The following is a 25,327-nucleotide window of genomic DNA, read 5'->3' as shown; positions in this document are numbered from 1 at the left end:
AACCCAGTGCTCAACCACTATGCCACCAGGGAGGTCCTCTAGTTTCTAAAAAATGTTTTACATTATCAAATTGCCTGCTATGTAAATGTTCATTATTTCTCATTCTGACTTATTTTGTTGCGCATAATTCTCTCAAATTTCCTCCACGTTTTTGAAAATGACTGCATCACATCCCTTCTTATGACTGCAAAGCACTCCACAACGTGGACATCCCACATCTTGATCCAATAGTTAGTTGGTGGCTGAACCTGTAGGCAGCACCCAGGCCCCAGCTATGGTGAGTGATATGGCCATGTGTCAGCTTCATGTTCTGTGGACGGATGCCCAAAAGCGGGTTGCAAGGTCATTCAGTATTCCCATTTTTAGTATTTTGAAGCTTAATTAGGAATGTTTGGAAAGCCTATGGGTGCCTCTTTCTTGTTTCTCTTAACAGTGATAATAATCAAACCCACTTCTAACTTGGTGCTCACAAGACCCTATGTCTGTGCCTGGCACACAGTAAACCTCTGAATGTCAGCTGTTTTTTACCATTCACTCTCACTGTGACAATAAAAATGATAATAATAGTATACTATAATATTATTTTCAAATAAAAGCAACATGGATTACAGAAGACACAGAACATTCTGTACCAGACATTGTCAAGTTTTATTCCTTGGATGCTAATGTTATGACATGTGTGATTGACTCTTAAAAACAAAACAATTTCAGATTATTGACAAGTCCTGAATGCGTGAATTAAAAGAAATGCAGGATGAGTTTGATCCCCTGCCAGCCAGGGAGCTGACCCACATGGCGCAGCAGACCTCTCCTGTCTCCCCGCTGCTCCCCTCAGCAGTGGATTTCAGTACATCAACCTGTTCTGCTCCCCATTCTGTCTCTCGTGAATCCTCTCACCCCCTACACTTCTGGCCTGTTCTTGTATGCATTAAGAACTGGGAGGCCCCTGTTTTATTTCCTTTTGAGTGACGTGGCTTTTATATCTCCACCTTTGCTCTAAGTGGGTCCATTGAACTGCACCTTTGGGTTACAGCTAACACAAACCAGGCTCTCTTGACATGACTCTAGCAAGAGTATATGGTAAATCTTGTAAATGTTTACTAAAGACAACAAAAGATATGGAAGACAAAGACTTACTGCAGTTAGTTACAGGACATCCTGCCCACTGTGTTTTTGATCCGGCACAAAGACCTGGTTCTTCCTTCTTAAGGACACCCTGTTGGCGTTCACCACTGTGAATGGATCCACGTATAACACAATTCTATGACTCAAGACACAGGGGGTCATGTTAGCCTTAATCTTCCACCAATCAAACTCCTGGGTTCATTTCCAAGCATTGAAAAGATTAGCTCATGATGGTGGCTTCAGCAGAGTTATGTATGAATTCAGGACAATCAATGTGGATGTCTTGCATGAAGTCAGAATTTATCAACCAGTATTTTCTTTTGGTTTCAAGGACTGAATTATCTCTGGTACATTTGAGGCAGAGTTATTAACTATTTATCTACACAGAGTTCTGACTTTCTACCTCCATTTTAAGTTTTATTTGAATAAAAGGAAATTTTCTCCCTTATATAGACAGAAAATCAAGATTGAATGGGTTCTATCCCACATTGTCAGTTTATATGGAAAAGTAAGTCTATTTCTATTTTGCTGTCAAGAAGTAAGTTTTGCATGTGGGGTTGGATTTTCCAGAACCATTTACTGAAGAGACTTTTCTTGTTTGCTATATATTCTTTATATATATACACAAATGCATGTAATAATACATGTATTTGTATATATTACATATACATATTAAATGTATATATCTTAAAATTTTTTTTTAAAGATTTATTTATTTTTATACAAGAACCGGGGTACAGGCCAGATGTACGGGAGGGTGAGAAGATTCACCAGAGACAGAGTGGGGAACAGAACAGGCAGACTGAAGAAATACACTGCTGAGGGGAGCAGCGGGCTAGACAGGAGAGGTCTGCTGTGCCATGTGGGACTCTCCACAGCTATCCGGGATCAAACCTGCACTGCAGAGGCTGCAGACAGCTTCACAGTGCAGCGCTCAACTGCCTGTACCATCAGGGAGGCCCCTAAATGTATATGACTTTTTGGCCACATGTAAGGTAAATTTCCTCCAACATTTTCCAACATTTACTGGGCACTGTGTTATGTTTTGGCTACATAAAAGTTGATTAAGAAGTACTTAGTTGAGCAAATAATAGTAGCAGTGGAAATCTGACGCGTGCTCTTACAGACAATTACTGTGACTATACAAAAGAAATATCACCCATTTATTCCAAGAAGGAAAGGAGTATTTGGCACATTAGTGGGCACTAAAATTGGTTTTAAGAATGAATAAAAATGATCCTTATGGAGATGATGAAGAACGAGATATTAATGAGTTCTGTATGTGAAAAACAAGATATGGGAACACCTCACCTAGACAACTCACTCCCTGAAGGAGTGTTAGGTCAAGTGCAGGTGATTCTCAGCTGCAGAGAAACATCTAAATTTGTGTTTTACAAACTGTTATTTAGTAACTAGAATGATTGTTTGAAATGAAATCCTAGAATCCGGAAACAACTGGGTTCAATAGCAACACCTTCAGGTGGGTTTGAACCAGAGCAGTGAAAAGGAGGGTGGAAAGCTCTGAGGGAGTGGTGCTGAATTCAGAGATAAGCCACACATCAGAAAGCTCCAGGCATTCTGTGTCCAATAGAACCTGAACTGGGGACAGCTTCCAGCTTTGCAAAACAACTAAATATGCTACGAGTTCATAGTTTGAAGGTTGACACTCCATCCTAAAAAAAATCACTGACTTTTCTGTACCGGGCAAAGAGCTCATCCTACAGACATATCTCTGGGCACTCAAGGAGCATGGCTTTTTTTTTTTTTTCCTTAACAAGCTTTTATTGGATATTAAAAATACCACAAATAGCTTCGAGGAAGCATTCAGTATGTAATTGGGTCTGCAGCTTTTCAAGTTCACCATCTTACAAAAACACCTGATGAATGGTTCCTTTAATCAGACACAAATACTATAGGCAAACTCATGATCTTATTTTGAATTGAGGAGACATGAATTTGGGTACAATATTTCTGAGTTAGAGATGTAGATTCGGCATGATCGGAGCAGAAAAGTCTTTTGAAAAATTTGTTTCAGAAATGAAAGTGTATATAAATAAAATCAAAGAGAAACTTTGGGAGAATGATATTTAATAGGTGAAGTCTATACTCAGAAAAATATGATGAAAATGTCTTTTACCAATGATTTTTCATCATAAAAAGATTTATATACAGCAAAATATGACAACAATGTCCTTCAAGACATATTTTCAGAAAGGAAAAGATTATATAGAGCAAAATCTAAGACAAATATCACTAGGGACATTTATTCTGAGGTAGAAAGACTATAAAAACAAAACATGAGGAGAAAAGCTTTTGGAAATGCTTTTCAAGGGTAAAGGGTTTATGTAGAGAATAATCTTAGGAAAAAAATTATTAGCAGATAGCTTTCCCTGATGACAGTCTACATAAAGCAAAATAAGAAGAAAAAGTTACATGAGGTTGCTTTGAGCGCATTTTCTATACGGAAGAAAATGAAACGGGAAATAACACTGGATAGATTCACGGAGACGAAAAATCAATAAAGGGTAAAATCAGAGGAGAAATGTCTTTTGGGAAAGCCGTTTTAGGGTGAAAAGCTCAAGGAGAGGGACTCCCCGGTGGCGCAGCGGTTGAGCGCTGGGTTGCGAGGCTGCCCGCGGCCTCTGCAGTGCCGGTTCGATCCCCGGCTGCTCCCCGGCCACCGGAGGAGGGTCCCACATGGCGCGCAGACCTCCCCTGCCGCCCGCTGCTCCCCTCAGCAGTGTACTTCAGTCCTTCTGCCTGCTCTGCTCCCTGCTCTGGCACTGGTGAATTCTCTCACCCTCCCGCGCTTCTGTCTGTACCCAGTGCTTGTATAAATAAATAAATAAATAAAACAAAATAGATCTTTAAAAAAAAAAAAAAAGCTCAAGGAGAAAAATCAGTGTAGAAAGGTCTTTTGGATGTCTTGACTAAGGTGAAGAGTGTTTACAGAGCAAATCTGAAGAAAAAGTCTTTTGGAATGTTTTTTTCTGAGGTGAAAATACCAACAGCACAAAATCTCAGGAGAAATGTATTTTCGGGAAGTGTTTCTGAGGAGAAATGTCTTTTGGAGATGTATTGCTAAGAAGAAAACTCCATATACAACATAACCTGAGGCGAAATATCTTTGGAAAAGGTTTGTCTGAGGTGAAGATTCCATATAGAATAAAATCTAAGGTGAAATGTCTTTGGAGAAGAGTTTCTGAGGAGTAATGCCCTTATAGAACAAAATCTGAGGAAAATATCCACTGCAGAAGTTTTGTCTGAGGGGAAAGTTCAACATAACAAAAATCTAAAGAGAAATATCTTTGGTGGATATATTTCTGAGGAGAAATCTCAATATAGAACAAAAAAATGAAGTAAAATGTTTTTTCAGGAAGATACGTCTGAGGTGAAAATTATACATTGCAAAATAATCGAAGGAGAAATGTCTTTGGGGATGTATGTTTGAGGAGAAATCTCCATATACAACAAAACTCAAGGAGAAATGACTTTTGGGGAAATGTTGTCTGAACGAAAATTCTATACAGCACAAAATCTTCGAATAAATGTACTTAGAGGATGTATTATGGAGGAGAAATCTCATTATTGAACAATATCAAAGTAGAAACATCTTTTGGAGAAGGTTTTCAGAAGTAAAATTTCGATATAGCACAAAACCTGAGGAGAAATGTCTTTGGGGGATGTTTATCACAGAAAAATCTCCATATAGACAAAAATGGAGAATAAATGTCTTTGGGGGAAGCTTCGTCTGAAGTGAATTCAATACAGCAAAAAATCTGAGGAGATACGTCTTCAGGGAATGTAATTCTGAGGAGAAATCATCAATTTGAACAAAAGCTGAGGAGAAATGTCTTTAGGGAATGTATTTCTAAGGAAAAGTTTCCAAAGAGCACAAAATCTGAGGAGAAATGACTTTGGGGGATGTCTTTCTGAGGAGAAATCTCCACGTGGAACAAAATCTGAGGAGAAATGTCTTTGGGGGAAGTCTTTCTGAGGAGAAATCTCCACGTGGAACAAAATCTGAGGAGAAATGTCTTTGGGGGATGATTTGTCTGAGGTGAAAATTCTATATAGCACAAAATCTGAGGAGAAATGTCTTTGGGGGATGTCTTTCTGAGGAAAATTTCCACGTGGAACAAAATCTGAGGAGAAATGTCTTTGGGGGATGTTTTCTCTGAGGTGAAAATGCTATATAGCACAAAATCTGAGGAGAAATGTCGTTGGGGGATGTTTTCATTGAGGTGAATATTCTATATAGCACAAATTCTGAGGAGAAATGTCTTTGAGGGATGTCTTTCTGAGGAGAAATCTCCAAAATCTGAGGAGAAATGTCTTTGGGGGATGTCTTTCTGAGGAGAAAGCTCCACGTGGAACAAAATCGGAGAAATGTCTTTGGGGGATGTCTCTCTGAGGAGAAAGCTACACGTGGAACAATATCGGAGGAGAAATGTCTTTGGGGGATGTTTTCTCTGAGGTGAAAAGGCTATATAGCACAAAATCTGAGGAGAAATGTCTTCGGGGAATGTTTTCTCTGAAGTGAAAAGGCTATATAGTACAAAATCGGAGGAGAAATGTCTTTGGGGGATATCTTTCTGAGGAGAAAGCTCCACGTGGAACAAAATCAGAGGAGAAATGTCTTTGGGGGATGTCTTTCTGAGGAGAAAGCTCCACGTGGAACAAAATCAGAGGAGAAATGTCTTTGGGGGATGTCTTTCTGAGGAGAAAGCTCCACGTGGAACCAAATCTGAGGAGAAATGTCTTTCTGAGGAGAAATGTCTTTGGGGGATGTTCTCTCTGAAGTGAAAATGCTATATGGCACAACATCTGAGGAGAAATGTCTTTGGGGGATGTCTTTCTGAGGAGAAAGCTCCACGTGGAACAAAATTGAGGAGAAATGTCTTTGGGGGTGTCTTTCTGAGGAGAAAGCTCCACGTGGAACAAAATATGAGGAGAAATGTCTTTGGGGGATGTCTCGCTGAGGAGAAAGCTCCACGTGGAACCAAATCTGAGGAGAAATGTCTTTGGGGATGTTTTCTCTGAGGTGAAAACGCTATATGGCACAAAATCTGAGGAGAAATGTCTTAGGGGGATGTCTTTCTGAGGAGAAAGCGCCACGTGGAAAAAAATCTGAGGAGAAATGTCTTTCTGAGGAGAAATGTCTTTGGGGGATGTTTTCTCTGAAGTGAAAATGCTATATAGCACAAAATCTGAGGAGAAATGTCTTTGGGGGATGTCTTTCTGAGGAGAAAGCTCCACGTGGAACAAAATTGAGGAGAAATGTCTTTGGGGGTGCCTTTCTTTGGAGAAAGCTCCACGTGGAACAAAATCTGAGGAGAAATGTCTTTGGGGGATGTCTTTCTGAGGAGAAATCTCCACGTGGAACAAAATCGGAGGAGAAATGTCTTTGGGGGATGTTTTCTCTGAGGTGAAAATGCTATATGGCACAACATCTGAGGAGAAATGTCTTTGGGCGATGTCTTTCTGAGGAGAAAGCTCCACGTGGAACAAAATATGAGGAGAAATGTCTTTCTGAGGAGAAATGTCTTTGGGGGATGTTTTCTCTGAAGTGAAAATGCTATATAGCACAACATCTGGGGAGAAATGTCTTTGGGGGATGTCTTTCTGAGGAGAAAGCTTCACGTGGAACAAAATCTGAGGAGAAATGTCTTTCTGAGGAGAAATGTCTTTGGGGGATGTCTTTCTGAGGAGAAAGCTCCACGTGGAACAAAATTGAGGAGAAATGTCTTTGGCGGTGTCTTTCTGAGGAGAAAGCTCCACGTGGAACAAACTCTGAGGAGAAATGTCTTTGGGGGATGTCTCGCTGAGGAGAAAGCTCCACATGGAATAAAATCTGAAGAGAAATGTCTTTGGGGATGTTTTCTCTGAGGTGAAAATGCTATATGGCACAACATCTGAGGAGAAATGTCTTTGGGGGATGTCTTTCTGAGGAGAAAGCTCCACGTGGAACAAAATCTGAGGAGAAATGTCTTTCTGAGGAGAAATGTCTTTGGGGGATGTCTTTCTGAGGAGAAATCTCCACGTGGAACAAAATTGAGGAGAAATGTCTTTGGCGGTGTCTTTCTGAGGAGAAAGCTCCACGTGGAACAAACTCTGAAGAGAAATGTCTTTGTGGGATGTCTCTCTGAGGAGAAAGCTCCACGTGGAATAAAATCTGAGGAGAAATGTCTTTGGGGATGTTTTCTCTGAGGTGAAAATGCTATATGGCACAGCATCTGAGGAGAAATGTCTTTGGGGGAATGTCTTTCTGAGGAGAAATCTCCACATGCAACAAAATCTGAGCAGAAATGTCTTTGGGGATGTTTTCTCTGAGGTGAAAATGCTATATGGCACAAAATCTGAGGAGAAATGTCTTAGGGGGATGTCTTTCTGAGGAGAAAGCTCCACGTGGAAAAAAATCTGAGGAGAAATGTCTTTCTGAGGAGAAATGTCTTTGGGGGATGTTTTCTCTGAAGTGAAAAGGCTATATAGCACAAAATCTGAGGAGAAATGTCTTTGGGGGATGTCTTTCTGAGGAGAAAGCTCCACGTGGAACAAAATTGAGGAGAAATGTCTTTGGGGGTATCTTTCTTTGGAGAAAGCTCCACGTGGAACAAAATCTCAGGAGAAATGTCTTTGGGGGATGTTTTTCTGAGGAGAAATCTCCACGTGGAATAAAATCTGAAGAGAAATGTCTTTGGGGGTGTCTTTCTGAAGAGAAAGCTCCACGTGCAACAAAATCTGAGGAGAAATGTCTTTGGGGGATGTCTCTCTGAGGAGAAATCTCCACGTGGAACCAAATCTGAGGAGAAATGTCTTTGGGGGATGTCTTTCTGAGGAGAAAGCTCCACGTGGAACAAACTCTGAGGAGAAATGTCTTTGGGGGATGTCTCGCTGAGGAGAAAGCTCCACGTGGAATAAAATTGAGGAGAAATGTCTTTGGCGGTGTCTTTCTGAGGAGAAAGCTCCACGTGGAACAAACTCTGAGGAGAAATGTCTTTGGGGGATGTCTCGCTGAGGAGAAAGCTCCACGTGGAATAAAATCTGAGGAGAAATGTCTTTGGGGATGTTTTCTCTGAGGTGAAAATGCTATATGGCACAACATCTGAGGAGAAATGTCTTAGGGGGATGTCTTTCTGAGGAGAAAGCTCCACGTGGAACAAAATCTGAGGAGAAATGTCTTTCTGAGGAGAAATGTCTTTGGGGGATGTCTTTCTGAGGAGAAAGCTCCACGTGGAACAAAATTGAGGAGAAATGCCTTTGGCGGTGTCTTTCTGAGGAGAAAGCTCCACGTGGAACAAAATCTGAAGAGAAATGTCTTTGGGGGATGTCATTCTGAGGAGAAATCTCCACATGCAACAAAATCTGAGGAGAAATGTCTTTGGGGATGTTTTCTCTGAGGTGAAAATGCTATATGGCATAAAATCTGAGGAGAAATGTCTTTGGGGATGTTTTCTCTGAGGTGAAAATGCTATATGGCACAAAATCTGAGGAGAAATGTCTTAGGGGGATGTCTTTCTGAGGAGAAAGCTCCACGTGGAACAAAATCTGAGGAGAAATGTCTTTCTGAGGAGAAATGTCTTTGGGGGATGTTTTCTCTGAAGTGAAAATGCTATATAGCACAAAATCTGAGGAGAAATGTCTTTGGGGGATGTCTTTCTGAGGAGAAAGCTCCACGTGGAATAAAATCTGAGGAGAAATGTCTTTGGGGGATGTCTTTCTGAGGAGAAAGCTCCACGTGGAACAAAATCTGAGGAGAAATGTCTTTGGGGGATGTCTTTCTGAGGAGAAAGCTCCACGTGGAACAAAATCTGAGGAGAAATGTCTTAGGGGGATGTCTTTCTGAGGAGAAATCTCCACGTGGAACACAATCTGAGGAGAAATGTCTTTCTGAGGAGAAAGCTCCACGTGGAACAAAATCTGAGGAGAAATGCTTTTGGGGGATGTTTTCTCTGAGGTGAAAATGGTATATAGCACAAAATCTGAGTAGAAATGTCTTTGTGGGATGTCTCTCTGAGGAGAAAGCTCCACGTGGAACATAATCTGAGGAGAAATGTCTTTGGGGGATGTCTTTCTGAGGAGAAATCTCCACGTGGAACCAAATCTGAGGAGAAATGTCTTTGGGGTTGTTTTCTGTGAGGAGAAATCTCCACATGGAACAAAATCTGAGGTGAAATATCTTTGGGGATGTCTTTCTGAGGAGAAATCTCCACATGGAACAAAATCTGAGGAGAAATGTCTTTGGGGAATGTTTTCTGTGAGGAGAAATCTCCACATGGAACAAAATCTGAAGTGAAATATCTTTGGGGATGTCTTTCTGAGGAGAAATCTCCACATGGAACAAAATCTGAGGTGAAATATCTTTGGGGGATGTCTTTCTGAGGAGAAATCTCCACATCGAACAAAATCTGAGGAGAAATGTCTTTGGCGTATGTTTATCTCAGGTAAAATCTCCATATAGAACAAAAACTGTGGAGAAATGTTTTTGACGGACACTTTTTCTCAGGTGAAATTTCCCTATAGCACTAAATCTGCACGAGAAATGTCTGTTTGTGGATGTATTTCTGAGGAGAAATCTCCATATAGAATAAAATCTAGGAGAAGTGATTTTTCTAAGCCAAAAGTATATATTGCACATTCTGTTAGGACACATGGTTTTTTGGATTTTTACAATGTTTAACTGTTCATATAGAAGATTATCTCAGCTGAAATATTCTGAGTTTGTTTTATGTGTTTCTTGTGTTATTTCGTTTCTAATTGTATATAGACATCTGATATAAAACATGTTTTCATGTATTTTTTGATGGCGATGTATCTGTGTAGTGAACATTTGATTGGATGTATGTTTTGATGTTTTTTTCCTAGGGCCAAAGTTGTATATGGAGTATGCAGCACTACTCAAAATCTTCCTTTTCCATAACTTAAATCATTGAGTGACCTTTTTTCTTGCTGCTCTTGCAGTTGCACCTACCCTCTGCTAGTGGTCTATCATCCAAGAACAGTCTAGAATTTCAGGTCGCACCACTCTCCTACTGAATCCAACTCTGGTTTTCAACGTGCCCTGTGTTTCATGTCCACATTGAATTTTATAAAACTTGGACACTTTGGAAAATTCTGACTTCACCTGGATTTCTGTCCTCAGCCCAAATTGCTATAAATCATTATAATCTTTTCTCGTACTTAGAAAGCCCCACACCTGGGTAGACTCCAGAGTCAAGTAGTCCAAGTAAGTGTGTGTTTTCCTCATTTCAAATCTGTCATCACCTGTGGCTTCACAGAAAACAGGTCTAGGCCTGCCAATCTCCTTGTGGGGCTTCTCAAGCCTGAAGGAACCTTGACAGAAGCCTCCCACTCTGAGTAAACCCATTGGCCAGCATCAGCTCATACGCCCCTTCTTTATACTAGTCACTGGCAAGTGCTCTTTGATGGGCAAACTACAATGGAGAGTAAACTCCAGTTGTTGGCAAGTTGCCACCATGGCAAATAGGTCCAAAGGAGGGAGGATTAGGCCTGAGCTGCCATGGTTTACTTTTTGGCTCCTCCATTCCTTGTAGCCTGCTGACCTTGTTGAGAAAGAATGAAAGAGTCCTGGACCATCTCAAATCCATGTCCCTCCTGATCTAGGCCTCCCACCCTCAACCTGAAGCCAAGAACTCAGCATCAGGACCAAAATAATACTGTTTTATTCCAATATTGAAGAACAGTAGTCCAGATGGTTCCTCCCCAATTCATCTCACCAGACTCAGCACCCCATTTCTTCTGTGAATGACCAACTGGGAGATGCAGTGGATGCAAGTCTCTGGGACTTAAAGAAACACCCAACATTCCCTCCTCTTCCCATCTCCCATACCTTTCCTTTGTGTTTTTTCTGCTCTTTGGTCTACCTGTGCCTTATCCTCCCTACCCCCTGGTGCTGGCTCCTTTCTGTCTCCCTTGCTGATACTACTCCTTTACCACTCCTGCTCTGGGCTTCTTTCTCCCTTGTTGGTTCTCCTTAGCCCAGCTCTCCCCAGATCTTGGTGTCCGCCCCTTCCCCAGCTTTGTCCCTTTCCTTCTGGCCTAGCCTCACCCTGTCTACCACTTCTCAGTACACATTTCCTCTGAGGGAAGCCCTCAGGATCCGCTCTGCCTGCCATCATCTTCCACAGCGGTGACTCCAGGGCCTCAGAGACCACTGTCAGCTTCCCGGCAGACCCCGAGAGGCACACTGTCAAGATGAGGACCCTGGATGACTCAGAAAGTGGCCAGAGGGACTGATGTGGCCTTAGCCTTATTATCTTTGGGATCGAAGCATGCCCTTCCATCCTCAGCATGGAGGGTGATGGGCCAGGCCCCGCAGGGTCAGGGTTCTGGGGCTCTCCCCCAGCAATCCCTGAGCAGGTCCATGTGGAATAAGGCTGCCCCGGTGAGGAGGCGGGCTGCGAAGAGGTGGCGGCAGGGCAGACGATGGGCAGCATGGATGGAGCAGCTGCAGCGTGTCAGGGCACTGTCCAGGAAGAAGTCCGAGGTGCCATCCTTAAGGGCAAAGCCAGCTCCAGCCCAATGGAAACCTCGGGTCCCGTGCTGCCTGGCAAAAGCCAGCTCCTCTGCTACCAGGTCTGCCAACTCTGGCCCACAGGCTGCTCGGAACTTGGCCAGGGGCTCCCAGTCGACTTCCTCCTGTCCAGATGGGCAGCAAGGCCTCTTTGGTTCCCTGGGGCCGCCTCCTTCACCTCCTTCCTGGAGGCTCTGCCCTGAGGCCAGGTATCCTCTCCTTGTCACTGCCCATTCTGGTTCACCCTCCGACACAGGCCCTATGGTGGGGCCACACACGACTTCAGTCCCCAGTCCTAGACACCTCCCTCCAGTGTCCCCACACTCCATCCCTTGCCCTCCTCTGCTCTTGGGGCCCCCAGACTGGGCTCCTCCCCCATCTCCAATCTCCAGATCTGCTCCCCGAGAGTCCCCTAGCTGGACCAAAACCACATCCTCCAGATCCCTTCTTTTGGCTCCCTCTCTCACTGCACCCTCTTCTCTAATCTCTGGTCCTCTCTGCCTCTCCTCTCTCCATTGAGGTCCCTGCTGGTCTCCCTTCTCAGGGACCAACTCCAGGGGCTTCTTCAAGTGCGCCCCCCTCCAGTTTCTGACCTCCATACCCCTCCCCTTCTCTGTTTCCAACAGAGGACCCTTCCAGTCCCTGGTCTTCAGGGTGGTGGCCCTATCACTGTGCACCTGAGCCCCTCTCCGGGCGCTACCCTTCGGACTCCCGGCCCTCTCCTGATCAGACAGGGCCCTGCTCAGTTCGGTGGCCTCCAGCACCCTAGTCCTCCCATCCTCCAGAGGTCCCCCGCTCCGGGTGTACCCTTCCAGCCCTCTTAGCCCCTGCTCCTCCAATTGGGGGCCCCTCCAGTCTCGGATCTCTGGCGCTCTCAAGTGCCCCTTTTCCAACTGGGACCCTCTACAGACTATCCCCTCAAACCCTCTCACCTTCTGCTTTTCCAACTGAACATCTCTCCAAATACTTCCTTCTTTGGGGGCCCCTCCCCATTCTCCGGCCACCCTGTCCTTGTTTTCCACTGGGGCTCCCCTCCCCTCCAGCCAAGGTCCTCCACCGTCTGGGCCATCCGGCACCACGTCTCCCACTGCATCAGCCCACTGCATGGCCACCAGGTCGCGAAGGCACTGCGCCACGCTGCGCGAGGGGCTCAGGCGGCGCAGCAGACGCCGGCGGTGGCTGCGCACCAGGGCGCACGCGTCCAGGTCGCGGGCCACCTCGAAGGCGCGGAATCGCACCCACATGTCGCGGCGCGGCGCCCAATTGCGCTCGAAGTAGTCGACGAAGGCGGCCGGGCCATGGGCGCGCAGCTCGGCCAGCGCCTCGGCGTAGGCAGTGGGGGACGACGCGCCGGCCAGGCGGCACAGGCGTGGCCACAGGCCTGGGTCCTCGAGGCCGGCGCCGCCCAACTCCTGCGCCTTGCTGAACAGAGTCTCCAGGCCCTGGGCCCGACATATCTGCACGCGCGCGCCAGGGAGTAGCTGGCGCACAGCGGGCAGCTGGGCTGCCACCTCGGGCCCCGCGGTGAGGCAGCGCACCCGGCCCTTGACATCCGGGGCGCTCTGTAGCAGCGAGGCCAGCGCGAAGCGCAGAAGGCTCGGAGTGCCGGGGCGGGCCACGCAGCAGGCGGCCTGGCGCGCACGGCCCGCCCCGTCCACACACAGCACAGCCAACAGGTCTAGGGCGCCCTGCAGCCCGGGCAGCCGGTCCACCAGAAGCATGCGCGGAAAGCGCCGCAGCAGGGCCCGGGTGCGCGACGTCAGGAAGAACACGGTCTCCACTACAGCCTGGTCCTCCACAAACACCAGCTTCACCTGCGGTCGGGGACAGGGACGCATGGAAAGTGATTAGGGGGTGCCGGGATCGCTCTGCCCAGCTCCCCATCTCATTTCCCCTCGTTTGTGCATGTGTGCAGTTATTGTCTTGACCGGCAGGAGGCAGTGTAGGGAGGACAGTTAAAACTAGGGCCATAGATAGAGTCAGGTTGCCTAGGTTTGGGATCCTGGCACCACCCCTAGCTATACTGTTGCGCGCTAGACGGCCTCTCTGTGCCTCGGTTTCCCTAATGGGTACTACTCATTCCTTTACGTGCAGAGAGGCTGTCTAAGAGAAGGGTTCCCAAAGTGTGGGCCCTACTGCTGCCGAGACCTTAACAGAAATTCATATTCTCAGGTCCACCCCAACCCTCCTGAACAGAAATTCTGGAAGAAGGGCCCAGCAATCTGTTTGGATGTTTAAGTTCAACAGCCACTGTCTAGTACTACAGTAGTGCAGCACAGAGACCGTGGAGCCAATGGCCTAGGGTCCCGGCTCCACTTCTTGCTAATCTGTGCCTTAACCTCTCTGGTTTCCTCCTTAACCGCCTTGTTCCCCCTCTTGAGAACTGAATATTCATTCCCTCGTGCATGGAGAGTCAGGTCCAGCCTCTGGAACCAGGCTGCCAGGTCCCAGATCCAGGAGCCCCCTCTTCCTGGCCAGGTGGCTTCTGGCCACTTCCCTGACTTCCATCTCATTGCAAAATGATGAGGAGGAGGCTTTCTCTCGTCAAAGCATTGGAGCATTTAGAATATTGCCGACACAACCACTATCACTGTCACTAAACAATATCCACTTGTCAAGTAGTAGGCTCTCTGAATGTGTTCATTATTTCCATAATTATTATCTTTGCTCAAAGACCACGTGCTCCTCAAGGTCTCTGCTCACCCCATCTCAGTCAAATCTCAGCGCCTCCAGCCCTGCTGGCGTGGCACTTCTATCCCCTCCACATCCTATCTTCATTTGCTGACTTGCTAGTCTAGCCTGTTTGCCCTCCCTAAGATATTGTTTCATTCTACTTTTGTGTCCCCCTAAGATATTGTTTCATTCTACTTTTGTGTCCCCCTTTTGTGAGTGTATGTGTGGCCATGTATCCTGAGTAGAGGTTCGGGATCAAGTCTAGTTCTGAATCCTGACTTTGCCTCTTACTGATTAGCTGTGGGACCTCAGGCAAGTGGATTCCCCTCACTGAGCCTCTGTTTCCTTGTCTGCAAAATGTCTACATCTCTTTGACAATGTCTATTTGACAGGGGCATGGGGAGGCTAACGTGATCATTCGTGTCCAAAGCTTGGCACCATGCCTGGTGCGTGTCAAATCCCAGCTACGGTACTCTGTCACCTCATAAATGGCTGGCCTGATATAAAAATAGGGCTCACAGCCTAGAGAACACCCCTCTGAGACTCATGGAGAAATAGAAAGGCTGACACTGAGCTGTGACTGCAGCAGAGGGGGAGACACCAGCCAGGTTCAAACAGGATGGCTCTGGGAGGCCGCAGACACTCAACCCTCTGTCGGCACGGGTCACTGTGGCCAGTGCCCAGGAATCTCCCAGGCTGGGACCCCTGGCAGGAGGCATTGCTTCACGGCTAGCGGTCAGGCCGGGTCCTTGACAGATCTGGTAATTAGGCGGGATATATTCCCCACCTTCCTGGGTACCTGGGTGACTCAAATGAGCCCCAATGACTCATGGTGGGTGTGGAGTATGAGTAAAGAATGAACTTCATTCGTTCAGTCACTGAGCCCCACTGGCCGTTACTCAGGCCACCCTGGTGAACAGTCAAAACATTTACCAGGCACCTCCACTTACTCTCTTCTAGAGAGAAACACATCGAGACTAGTGTTGGCTTTTCACTTCCTCTTTAAAATGTGTCTGAATGTGCAAAAAGCCACAGGGTCTGAAAGTCAAGTAATACAGTCAAGGCCATTTAGGGACCTTCTGATCCACAATGGATGACATCTACAATGGTGGCACCCAGAGGTTGTACCCTCCAGCCCAGGTGACCCCAGCTTTAACACACCTCTGTTCTGATCATTCTCCTCTACCTGCAATTCTGACACACACACCAGTCTCTCATCCCTAGATTCTCCTTAAGTTTCTTCATGTGGATACAAATAAGCACATTTGTTATTTTCTGTTTGATACTCAGAACAGCCTATTAGGGAAACTGCTTTGCACTTTTTTATTTTATGAAGGTGTCTGAGAGATCTGATGGGGTCAGTGCTGGTATGATCACGCTCATCGAAAAGTGGCCTAGGTCCAGGGCCAGGAGCCTTTTCAGGCTTCTGCTTTCGCAAATGCCATGATCAACCTCGTCTGTGGGAGGTTAGGTCAACAGTGTGTGTATGTGTATGTGTGCCCATCCCATTCAGGTCCAGATGTTCACCTTTCTCAGAAGGCAAAGCAAGCTGACACATAAGAGAAGGTGGCAACATTTCCATGAAGATGCATCTCTGTCCAGAAAGCTAGCCTGCTTGCTGGTTCCCCTGAAGCCTGCCACATATGAGGTAATGAAGACATGACTAGACACCTTCATTCCAGAAGTCACAGCCTCAGGGCATATTATAAAAGAACTTAACACCTCCCTGGTGAAAGCAACTACTCAGTCTTGCCCATAAATGCGGGTCTTGCCCATAAAGGCGGCTGTGGCTTTTGGGTACACCTTTCTTGTCTGATCCCCTTCTAAGACCAAGTAAGCCAGCCCAACTCAAGGCAGTCCCAGGCATTTGGCTTTTCAAAGTAATTACTCCTTCAGCAGACTGCTGGGAAGCAGAGAGAATACCTGATTGTTCCTTAACTTTGTCTTGGAATGAGAATGACGAGTTCTCCATTATTTAAGATAATTATAATGTAGAACCCTTTTAGTATACCTCCTAAGTGAAACAAGTCAGGAGACACACCCATGTAAAGGTGAGGGTCTGAACACACTTATTATGCTCTTCCCTTAGCCTTTCTGTAGAAAAGGGGTGCTGTTTTTGTTTTTAAAGACAGGGGCAACAGGAAAGGAGACAAAAGGAAGCAATCTGGAAACTGGAAAGTTAGATGGACAAACTAGTCACCCCACTCCTTTTCTCCCAAAAAAAATAAAGAAATCCCCCAAACTTCCCAAGCCAAAAATTAGGTCTCCAAAGTGGCAGCCCGGGTGGTGTAAGGAGAATAAAACAGGAGTGTAGGACTGCTGAGCAGCAGCTGCATCTCCAGCTCCTTTCCCTTCACCCCCGAGTGACTGGAGACCATTCCAAAGCAAGAGTCATTGACCCTGGGGAAACGGTGCCCATGTGACAGGGATGGGGGTATGCATCTTGCCAGCTCTTTCCCCACGTGGCTCCCAGAAGAGGCCTGGACTTTATACCCAGGCAGGAGGCAGGAGTTTTTTCAGGAGGATTTGCCCAGCCCCAGAGGAAGACCAAAAGATGCTGACATTTGGCGGGCCCATACATGAAAGCAAAATGCAAAAACCTGTGTATAATATGCTACCTTTGAGGGGTGGATAGTGAGCAAGGGGAAAGAAGGCTAAAAATAAAGATAGGCAAATGAGCTGTGCTGTTCAACACAGAAACCACCAGCTGGGGGCTATTTAAATTTCAATTCATTACATTAAACTCCACATGTGGCTTCTGGGTCGCTCTGATGGCATTTCAAGTGCCCACTAGGCCAAGGACTCCCATGCTGCACAGTGCAGACACAGATGGCTCCTTGCAGGGCTGTGGACAGAAAGCTACAGAAGATATACAAGCAACCAGTAACTCGGGTGGCTGCTAAGGAGGGTCTGGAAGGACAAGAAGTGTCAAGGGGACTTTTCGCCAGGTATTCTTTTGAATTTAGGATCACATGCATGTGTCACTGATTCAAAAAGTCAATATTTAATTTTTTTTTTTAAAGGAATAACACTCTCCCTGGTCTGCCTCTGGGCTTTCTAGAACTTCTTCCTCATTTTTTAAAAAAGCATTGAGGCAGGCCAAAGTGCAGACCCAAAGTGCCATCTTGGTTTGGCCTGGATTCCAAGATGGCCTCCAAACTAGAAGCTTCAAGGATAATCCCTTTACTGGAAGGCTGTCATTTATGAAGGATTCACTTCTCCTGGGGGCAGCCCTACCTAGTGTGTTCCCAGGGAGGAATAGGTGAGGCTTATATATTCAGTGGTGGACAAGTAATAACCGTAAATAGCTCTATGAAGACCAGTGGTGTGGGGGGCGTATACCCACTGAATTGGGTTAGGCCCTCAACCCCCTGAGGCTAAGTGACCGCAAGGGGTCTGACTTTCACTTCCAAACTAGGGGATAATCAAGCAGTGAAGAGCATGGCCTGTGTGCGGCTGAAGTTCACCTCTGTTACTAAGTAGCTATGTGGCCACAGGCCAGTTACTTGACCTCTCTGTGCTTCAGTTGCTTTGTAAAATGGAGACAAGACAGGTGGGGGACTCCTTCCTTATACTGCTCAGCTGAGATTTAAATGAATCACAACATGTAAAGTACTTAGAGTAGTGCCTGGAACATAGGAAAGCTAATATTATTATTAATATTCTCTGTGGCAAAGGGCTGGGCTTGGCCTGGTGGCCAATCGGGGTTATTGCTGGGCATGAATGGAGATGGGAGAATGCTCCGACCTGATTCTGAAAAGTGGGCTCACCTCTGAGGGGAGGCCCCATCCATGCATGAGAGAAAAGCACTGCCCCAGAGGGAGAAATCAGTTGTCCTTCCTTCCCTCCACGCTCATTCTTTACTTTTCTATCCCTGAAGTTGGATGAAAGAGGAGAATGACTTTTCCTGGAGGAGCAACATTCTTGCTGTTCATTCAACATCTGGAACTTATTGTAGCCTCTGAGCTTTTGCACTGGCTGTTCCTTCTGCCTAGAACACACTTCCTTCCTTTCTAAAGACAGAAAGATGGTCCCCTCCCTCCATTCTCTCTCCTCCATCTCACCATCATTTCTCCTCTCGGCCCCCCTGAGCACTCAAAAGAAAACAGCACCCGTTCATCTCATCCTATTCTCCTTTATGATTCTCTTCCTCCATCAAATGACCACATGCAACACTTTCCCTGGTGACTCTTGATCTGGGGGCTGGGTACTGGGGTGTTCCCACTTTATGAACAAGCACCAAACTATACACCTATCATTCGTACATTTCCTAGATATGCATTTTGGTTTTTAAAATGTGGATTTTTAAATAGCACCTTCCCTCACTTCCAATTCCTGATTGCCTAGCACAGAACCCTACTGCCCTCCCATCACATCCTCCTCCCACTGGACATGCGAGGCAATTCTGACAGTGACCTGGCCAAGGTAGCCAGTAGACCTAAGTAGCTGCATACATTCCCATGCCTCAAGATGATAGAAAAGTTTCAAATTCAGTTCCTCTGCCCATACTGGCCATATTTTCAGAGGTCAACAGCCACACGTAGCTGGAGGCTCCTATCCTGGGGCCTCCAGGATTCCCAGGGGGAATCAGAGAACAGGATAGCTCGGTGCCCCGGAGACCTCGTAAGTCCTCATCAACCACACGCAAGCACTCAGGAAAGAACCATAGCCATGAATGGATGCCAGGGCAGATGAATAGTCAGTCGACCTCTCCCCAGATCTCACCTTGGCCTCAGGATCAGTGTGGAAAAGCCCCTCCAGCACGTGCAGCGCATCCAGGACGCCGTGGTCACGGCCCTTGCAGTAGGAGAGCAGGCGGCGGACGTCGGCTGGGGCCACAAACTGCTTGGAGATCCTGTTGGTCGTGCGCACCGGCAGGCAGGCATTGGCCAGTAGGTGGCCTGGGCGGAAGTAGTAGGCGAACTCGAGCGGGCAGGCCGGGTGTGAGTGGGTCAGCTGGCACTCTGTCACCACAAGGCGGTCTCGCAACGGGCTCAGCTTGACGATGATGAAGGCTGGGCAGCCTGTCTGGGGGGGCCTGTGGGAGGAATGACCATCGCCACTGTCATATCACCCTGCCATCCTCTTCCTTCTCACTCAGGAATTTTTGTCTATCTTTTTTACTGCTGTATTCCCAGCACCTAGAACAGGCCCCTGACCCCTGGGAGGGGATAAGAGAGTGAAGGAATAACTGAGTGAAGGAATCCCACTGAATGCATCCCAGGAAGACCTCATCCTACGAAAACAATGATCACCAAGCCCTGCCCAGCTTGCCTTCTAAACTGTACAAATAACCCATGTGTTTTCCATGTCATAGCCAGTGCCTATTATAAATTCTTATTCCTGAAACATCCATCACTACACATAGCCAGGGTCACCTCATCCAGGAAGCCCTCCTTGACTCTTCCCTTGGGAAGGCAGATTCCATCACATACTGGGGGGATGGTTTGCTTGATCTGTGATGCAGGATCCCCACTGAATGGGGAGTTCCTCTGCTCCAAAACCCTGCCATCTAAATTACCTGCACCCTGCACATAATTGGTGCTCAGAATAAATCTCTAGGATGAATGGGTAAACAAGCAGGGTGCTTAGGACCAAAAAATCTTTAGGGTACTATTGTATTCCACTCTCCTATGAATAAAGCATGATGAAATAAAGATGAGAGGAACAGAGATAAATAAGGGAAGGCAGTGATTGAAGGGATGGGCTATAGGTCCAAATTTTCGTTTTTCCCTCTGATCAGCTGTGTGATCTTGGGAAAGTCCTGTAACCTCTCTGTGCCTCTATCTTTTCATCTGGAAATTGCACCTAATACAACACCAGCCTTACAGATTCACCTCAAGGATTAAACCAGAGGCTTGAATAATGTCAAATGATGAGAAAAGGGGCTGGTAGGTAGGAGACAGCAAATAAAAAGTAGCTGCTGTGTCCAGTTCAGTTTTTTCTTCTACAAGGACCACAGCTATCATTAGCTTTGCACGCCACAGGCCCACTTTTTCTTGGGTCTTTCGGGTTCTCAGATCTTTGTGTTTTCAAAGGCTGGTGTTTTGATGGAAAAGTGCTGAGCTCAAGGGAGGGTTGGGGAGATGAGGAGCTGCAGAGAGGAGAAATGGGGATGGTGATTTAGAGGAGGACAGGAAGAAAGCCTGGATGTGTGTTCTCTAGACCCTCAGCCCTGGCCCCCCCCACTTATCTCTCTCCTCCAATCCATCCCCAAGAGGCCCCAGATGGATCTTTCTGCTCACAGCCCTCCTGGGGTTCTCCAGCATCCTGGGATAAAGGCCCAGCCCCTGGACTCAGCGCTGGCCCTCTGGACTTGACGAGCCACACCCCTGCCTTTGCCCCCATACTAACTTTGGACACACGCTAACACCTGGCCCAGACCTCAGCCCTTGGGCTGTCCCTTGGCTGTGGCACAACAGAGGCCCTGTCTGAGCAGAAGAGGCTTGGCGGGGGTGGGGGGGTGGATTCAGGGCCTTACAAGTGATGGGCCCCAAGTCATCTCCTCCAACCAGCTCATCAACCACTCCACACCAGTTTTCCCCAGCCAGGAAGCATCTCACTGTCCACTCTCCCCAGCCCCTCCTGCACCTATGCTCCCTCTGATGTCTGTAGATCACTTGGCACAGTGCCTGCACATAGTAAGCGCCACATGTTTGTTCAGTCTGAGCATATATTAACAACTCAACCCTTCAAGATTCTGAACTACTGGTCTCTTGCAGGAAGACTTCTAGAACCACCCTGTAAGCTCTTAAGCAGAGTGGAACATTCCTCTTTTATTCTTCTCCACCTCTCTCTCACTAACATGAGGCTACTATTTCCAACTTATTTTTTTGCCTATGTCTCCTCTGTTAGGCTCTGAGCTGCTCAGAGGCAGAGACCCTGCCCAGCGAGGAATGTGCACAGACTAAGGGCTTCACTACCCATCTGTAACTCTGAATTGGATTCTATTAACAGAGATTCCAGATGGAGCTTCAGCTCCATGCAAGCTCTCATGTTCTAGAATTCATGGTGACTGTGTGTGTGATGCTGTTCTGTTCCCAGACCTCTATGCCCCTGTTTCTAGAACAAGCAAAGATAATCTACCATCCCACGATAAATGCTTAAGTCACCAGGGGTGAGTCTCACCTGAGAGAGTGCTCACTCTGGGCGGGACACTTCCCAGCGATTTGTAGGGATTGGCTCATTTAATCCTCATAAAACCACGACTTCTCCCATTTCCAAGTGAGGAAACTGAGGCCTAGAGAGGTGAAGGCACTTGCTCATTGTCAGCAGCTAATGGGTGGTGGAGCTGAGGTCTGCACCCAGGCTGCTGGCTCCTGAGTCTGTGTTCCTGACCTCTGTAACCACTGTGGATTCCTCAGCCAGCCTGTGTTCCAGGCTCCACGGAAGTGCCTTCTTGGGCAAGGTCTCATGGCAACCACATCACAGCCCCAGGCGGCAGGAGCTGCCCCATTCCACAGATGAGAAAATTGAGGCTTGGAGGAGAGTCCATTGCCCAAAGACAGGATGTGGTAGAGTTGGTCTCAGGCAGCCTAAAGCCTAAAGGGGCTGTTCTCAACAGCCCCACTCCTGTCTACAGGGTCCCAGATGAAGGTTTCAAATTCACCCACTTAGCGAGGTCAGGTGGACAAAATAAGGAAATGGCAGTGCTAAGTGAGTGGTGCCAGGGAGTGGGGGTTTGATACCTGAGTGCCAATGTCCTATCTAACTGGGATGGCTGTCTCCTCCTCTGTAAGTTTCCCTCTTTGACTCACCTCTGTGCAAGGTGGATTGAGCTGTTTTAGTGGGCATCCCTCCCTCCAGTTTCTGATTGGAGGGGGGTGATCCCTCCCCCTAACATTCTACCCTACCCCCCAGCACCCAGCAAGGCTTCGGCTTGGGCTCAACGCACCCCACGGCAGGCCGGCTGGGCGCGCGCACATCCTTGCATACAAGGCGAACGTAGCTGTACTTGAGCACGTCGATGAGTGTGTAGAGCGGGGGTGCACTGGCCCAGCGGCAGCGTGCCAGGTGCATGGAGCTCTTGACGAAGAAGAGCGCCAGCCGCTGCTGACACCATGCGTCGAAGAAGCGGCTGAACTCAGCCCATGAGAAAAAGGCCCGTTCCCGAAGTTCCTGTTCCTCCTGCCCCACCACTGTGCAGGGTGGGGGCTCTGGCTGCTCCATCCTGGGGCACCTGAGTGAAAGAGGGGAACACGTGGTTATCAGATCCCCTCACCCTAGTTCCTCCTTTCTCTACCTGACTCTTGGGTGAAGGGGCCTATATCCAAGTGGAGTACAGGACCTCATGCAGCTGTCAACCTCTCAGTATGAATCTCCACACCTTTTTTTGGCTTCCTCCTACTCCGTGCATTATTCCTGGGACAGTTGGAGCCTGTCATCCCGGTCCCTAACTCCAACTCTGGTCTCCTCTGTGATGTGACTACCTAGGAAGTACAGTTTGGGGTCCCCTCTCCCAAAATAACCCTTTAGTTCAGTTGTGGACACCTCCTTGAATGTGTTCCCAACTTTCAGCTATCACTCCTCTGCCAGGAGATGTCTCCTACACTGGGCAGTAACCTCTAGTGCCCGGCTTCATAAGGACGCTTGGTTGCAACCCACGGCCCCCATGCCTCTCCCAACTCAGATCCCCAGAGGTGCTCCATAGGCACCCCCTCCTTCGACCCAGTCATATTCTTCATGCACCTGTAGGGCTTCCTTTCCAGATATGCAGCTGTTTCCCCTCTTCCAGATGTGACCCCAACAGGTCGCCACATTCAGCTGTCCCCCCCACATTCAGTATGAGCCCTCTTCCTACAGGTGTGTGCCCCATTCACTTGAGACCAATTCTCACAAGTGTCACCAATCTGTGGCCCCTTCCTCCGGGCAGCCATAATCCGCCTCAGATGTGCGACAGGACCTAGACCCGCCCCCAATCCTCCCATGGTCTTCATCACCCCAGATGCTCCCCCATGTCCAGCTGTGTCTCCCCCTGTCGCGCAGCCCCTCCCAACTCTCTCCTACTTCCCCAACCCCTCCCAGCTCCGCTGGCCGCGGCCACTCCTACTCCCGCTGTCCCAGCCAGCTGTGCTTCTCCCCTCCCCCAGATGTGCACCCTTCCCGCCCCTCCCCACTCACCTACCCGCCCCGGAGCGGCGTCCACCTCCCACAATGCCCTGCGCACCGAGGCCCGGCCCGGCCCTTGCTCCCGGGATGCCCCGCGCCGCCTCCCGCCTCTCTTCCCGCCGTGCCTCGCGCTGCGGCTTCCGGGTCTCCTCCCTTCCCCGCCAGTCACTCCTCCGACCCGCAGCCACACCCGCTCATCCATAGCGAGAGAAGGCGCAAGGCCGTTTCCCAGCGTGCTCTGCGGGTGTTCCCCACCCCCTTCTCCCGCTTTCCTGACGACCTCCGGCTCGGGAGACTCCAACTCCCGGCGTCCCCCGCGCCGCAGCCCCGGCGCAGGAGTCGGCGGGCCCCGCCCCCAGCTCGGCGCCGCCCCCGCCCCCGAAGTCTGCGCGCGAATTCTGTGGCGCGAATTTGGGGCCGTGTCGGGCGCCCAGAGGCTTCGGGTGTGAAGCCCAGGACTGCGGCGCGCGCGGCCTGCGCGAGGCAAGTAGGGCCGGCAGGCGGGGAGGGTGTGCGTGTCGTGTCCCCGGAGCCCGTGACCTCGCCGGGCCCTCGCCTGCAGAGGAGCGGGCGGGGGCCGCGGCGTCGGCCGAGAGCGCGGGTGTGAGGGCGCCGGCCTCGGGCCGCTGGAGGTGCACGGGCGGTGCCGCACGAGTGTGCGGCTTGCCTGGAGAGGGGACTCGGGAGAGTTTGATTAGAGGCCTGGAAGGGCGGGGACGCCAGGAGAGGGGCTTGGTCGGGGCGGGACGTGAATAATTATGGTGGGCGGGGCTATGGGGAAAAGTTGGCGAGACTCGGTCGGCCTTAAGGGCTGGGCCCAACTGGCCTGGTAGAGGTCCGTGGCTAGGCCTATAGGTGTAGGTGAAGGTTGTATGAAAAGCCGGGAGTCTTCTGGACTGGGAGAAGTCAGCAGAAGAGGGGGCGCGCTAGAAATCCTCGAAGCCGAGACCTGGGCAGGGGTAGGGTCAAGGAGAGGGTAGATGAAAGGTCTGAGCTTCTACTTACTCAGGGGTGGAGAGAGGGTCTGAGGAACTTGGGAAGGGAAGAGAAACTTGATGCCCCTAGGCCAGGGGGAAAAACTTCAAGAGAAGGGGAGAAGAACTTGTCGGGAGGGAGGGGCAAGTGGAAATGGGAGCTAGCATCTGAAAGTTAAAGGGAGACTTGACACTTTGGTCTCCATCCCCTTTGGAATCACTGACTCCAGTGGCAGCCTAAGAAAGCAGAGGGAAAGGCTGAGAAGTTGAGTAAGACGGTCTAGATTTCATGGTATCTTAGGATCCCCCTGGAGCTAGGCCTGCAGCTATCCCCCTCTGTTCCCAGAACTTCTGATTTAGTAGGTGGGAGTGGGATAGGGAGATCTGAAACTGAATTGTCTTAAGCTGAATCCCAGGTGGTCTCAGAACTTGCATCCTCATCCTCCTAGCTATGGTTGATTGGCTGTGTGGTCCTGATAAGGCCTCTGCGGTCTCAGCTTCCTCAGTTGCCTTTTGAGGGTGCTCAGCTGTTTTAAACCTCAGATGAGGACAGAGAGTAGCAGATTTAGGGGAAAGGTGTAAAGTGTTCCCATAGGTGAGGTGGGGCTGCGGGAGCTTTCATTAAGTCCGCCAGGTTTGGAAAGAACCTGCTTATGAACCCTCAATTTTTTTTTTTTAAAGGTTTATTTTTATGCAAGAGCTGGGATACAGGCCAGAGGCACGGGAAGGTGAGAGGATTCACCAGAGACAGAGTGGGAAGCAGAATAGGCAGACAACAGAAATACACTGCTGAGGGGAGCAGCGGGCGCCACAGGAGAGGTCTGCCACACCATGTGGGACTCTCGCTGGCTGGCCGGCCGGCCAGCCGGGATCAAACCCGCACCACAGAGGCTGGAGACAGCCCCACAGCACA

General features: G+C 48.5%; 1 protein-coding gene across 1 annotated transcript; it reads right to left on the bottom strand.

Annotated features, from left to right (window-relative positions):
• Nucleotides 1-11,466: 11,466 nt before the first annotated feature.
• Nucleotides 11,467-22,501, bottom strand: ZSWIM9 (zinc finger SWIM-type containing 9; the record flags this gene model as incomplete). The annotated part of the gene is made up of 3 exons (XM_084256968.1): nt 11,467-13,473; nt 19,058-19,370; nt 22,227-22,501. The coding sequence occupies 3 exons, from the start codon at nt 22,499-22,501 to the stop codon at nt 11,467-11,469; spliced, it is 2,595 nt and encodes an 864-aa protein (XP_084113094.1).
• Nucleotides 22,502-25,327: the final 2,826 nt, after the last annotated feature.

The sequence above is a fragment of the Talpa europaea genome, assembly GCF_964194135.1.
Source record: "Talpa europaea genome assembly, chromosome: 16".
Lineage (NCBI taxonomy): Eukaryota > Metazoa > Chordata > Mammalia > Eulipotyphla > Talpidae > Talpa > Talpa europaea.
This window is presented reverse-complemented; position numbering and strand designations above follow the sequence as displayed.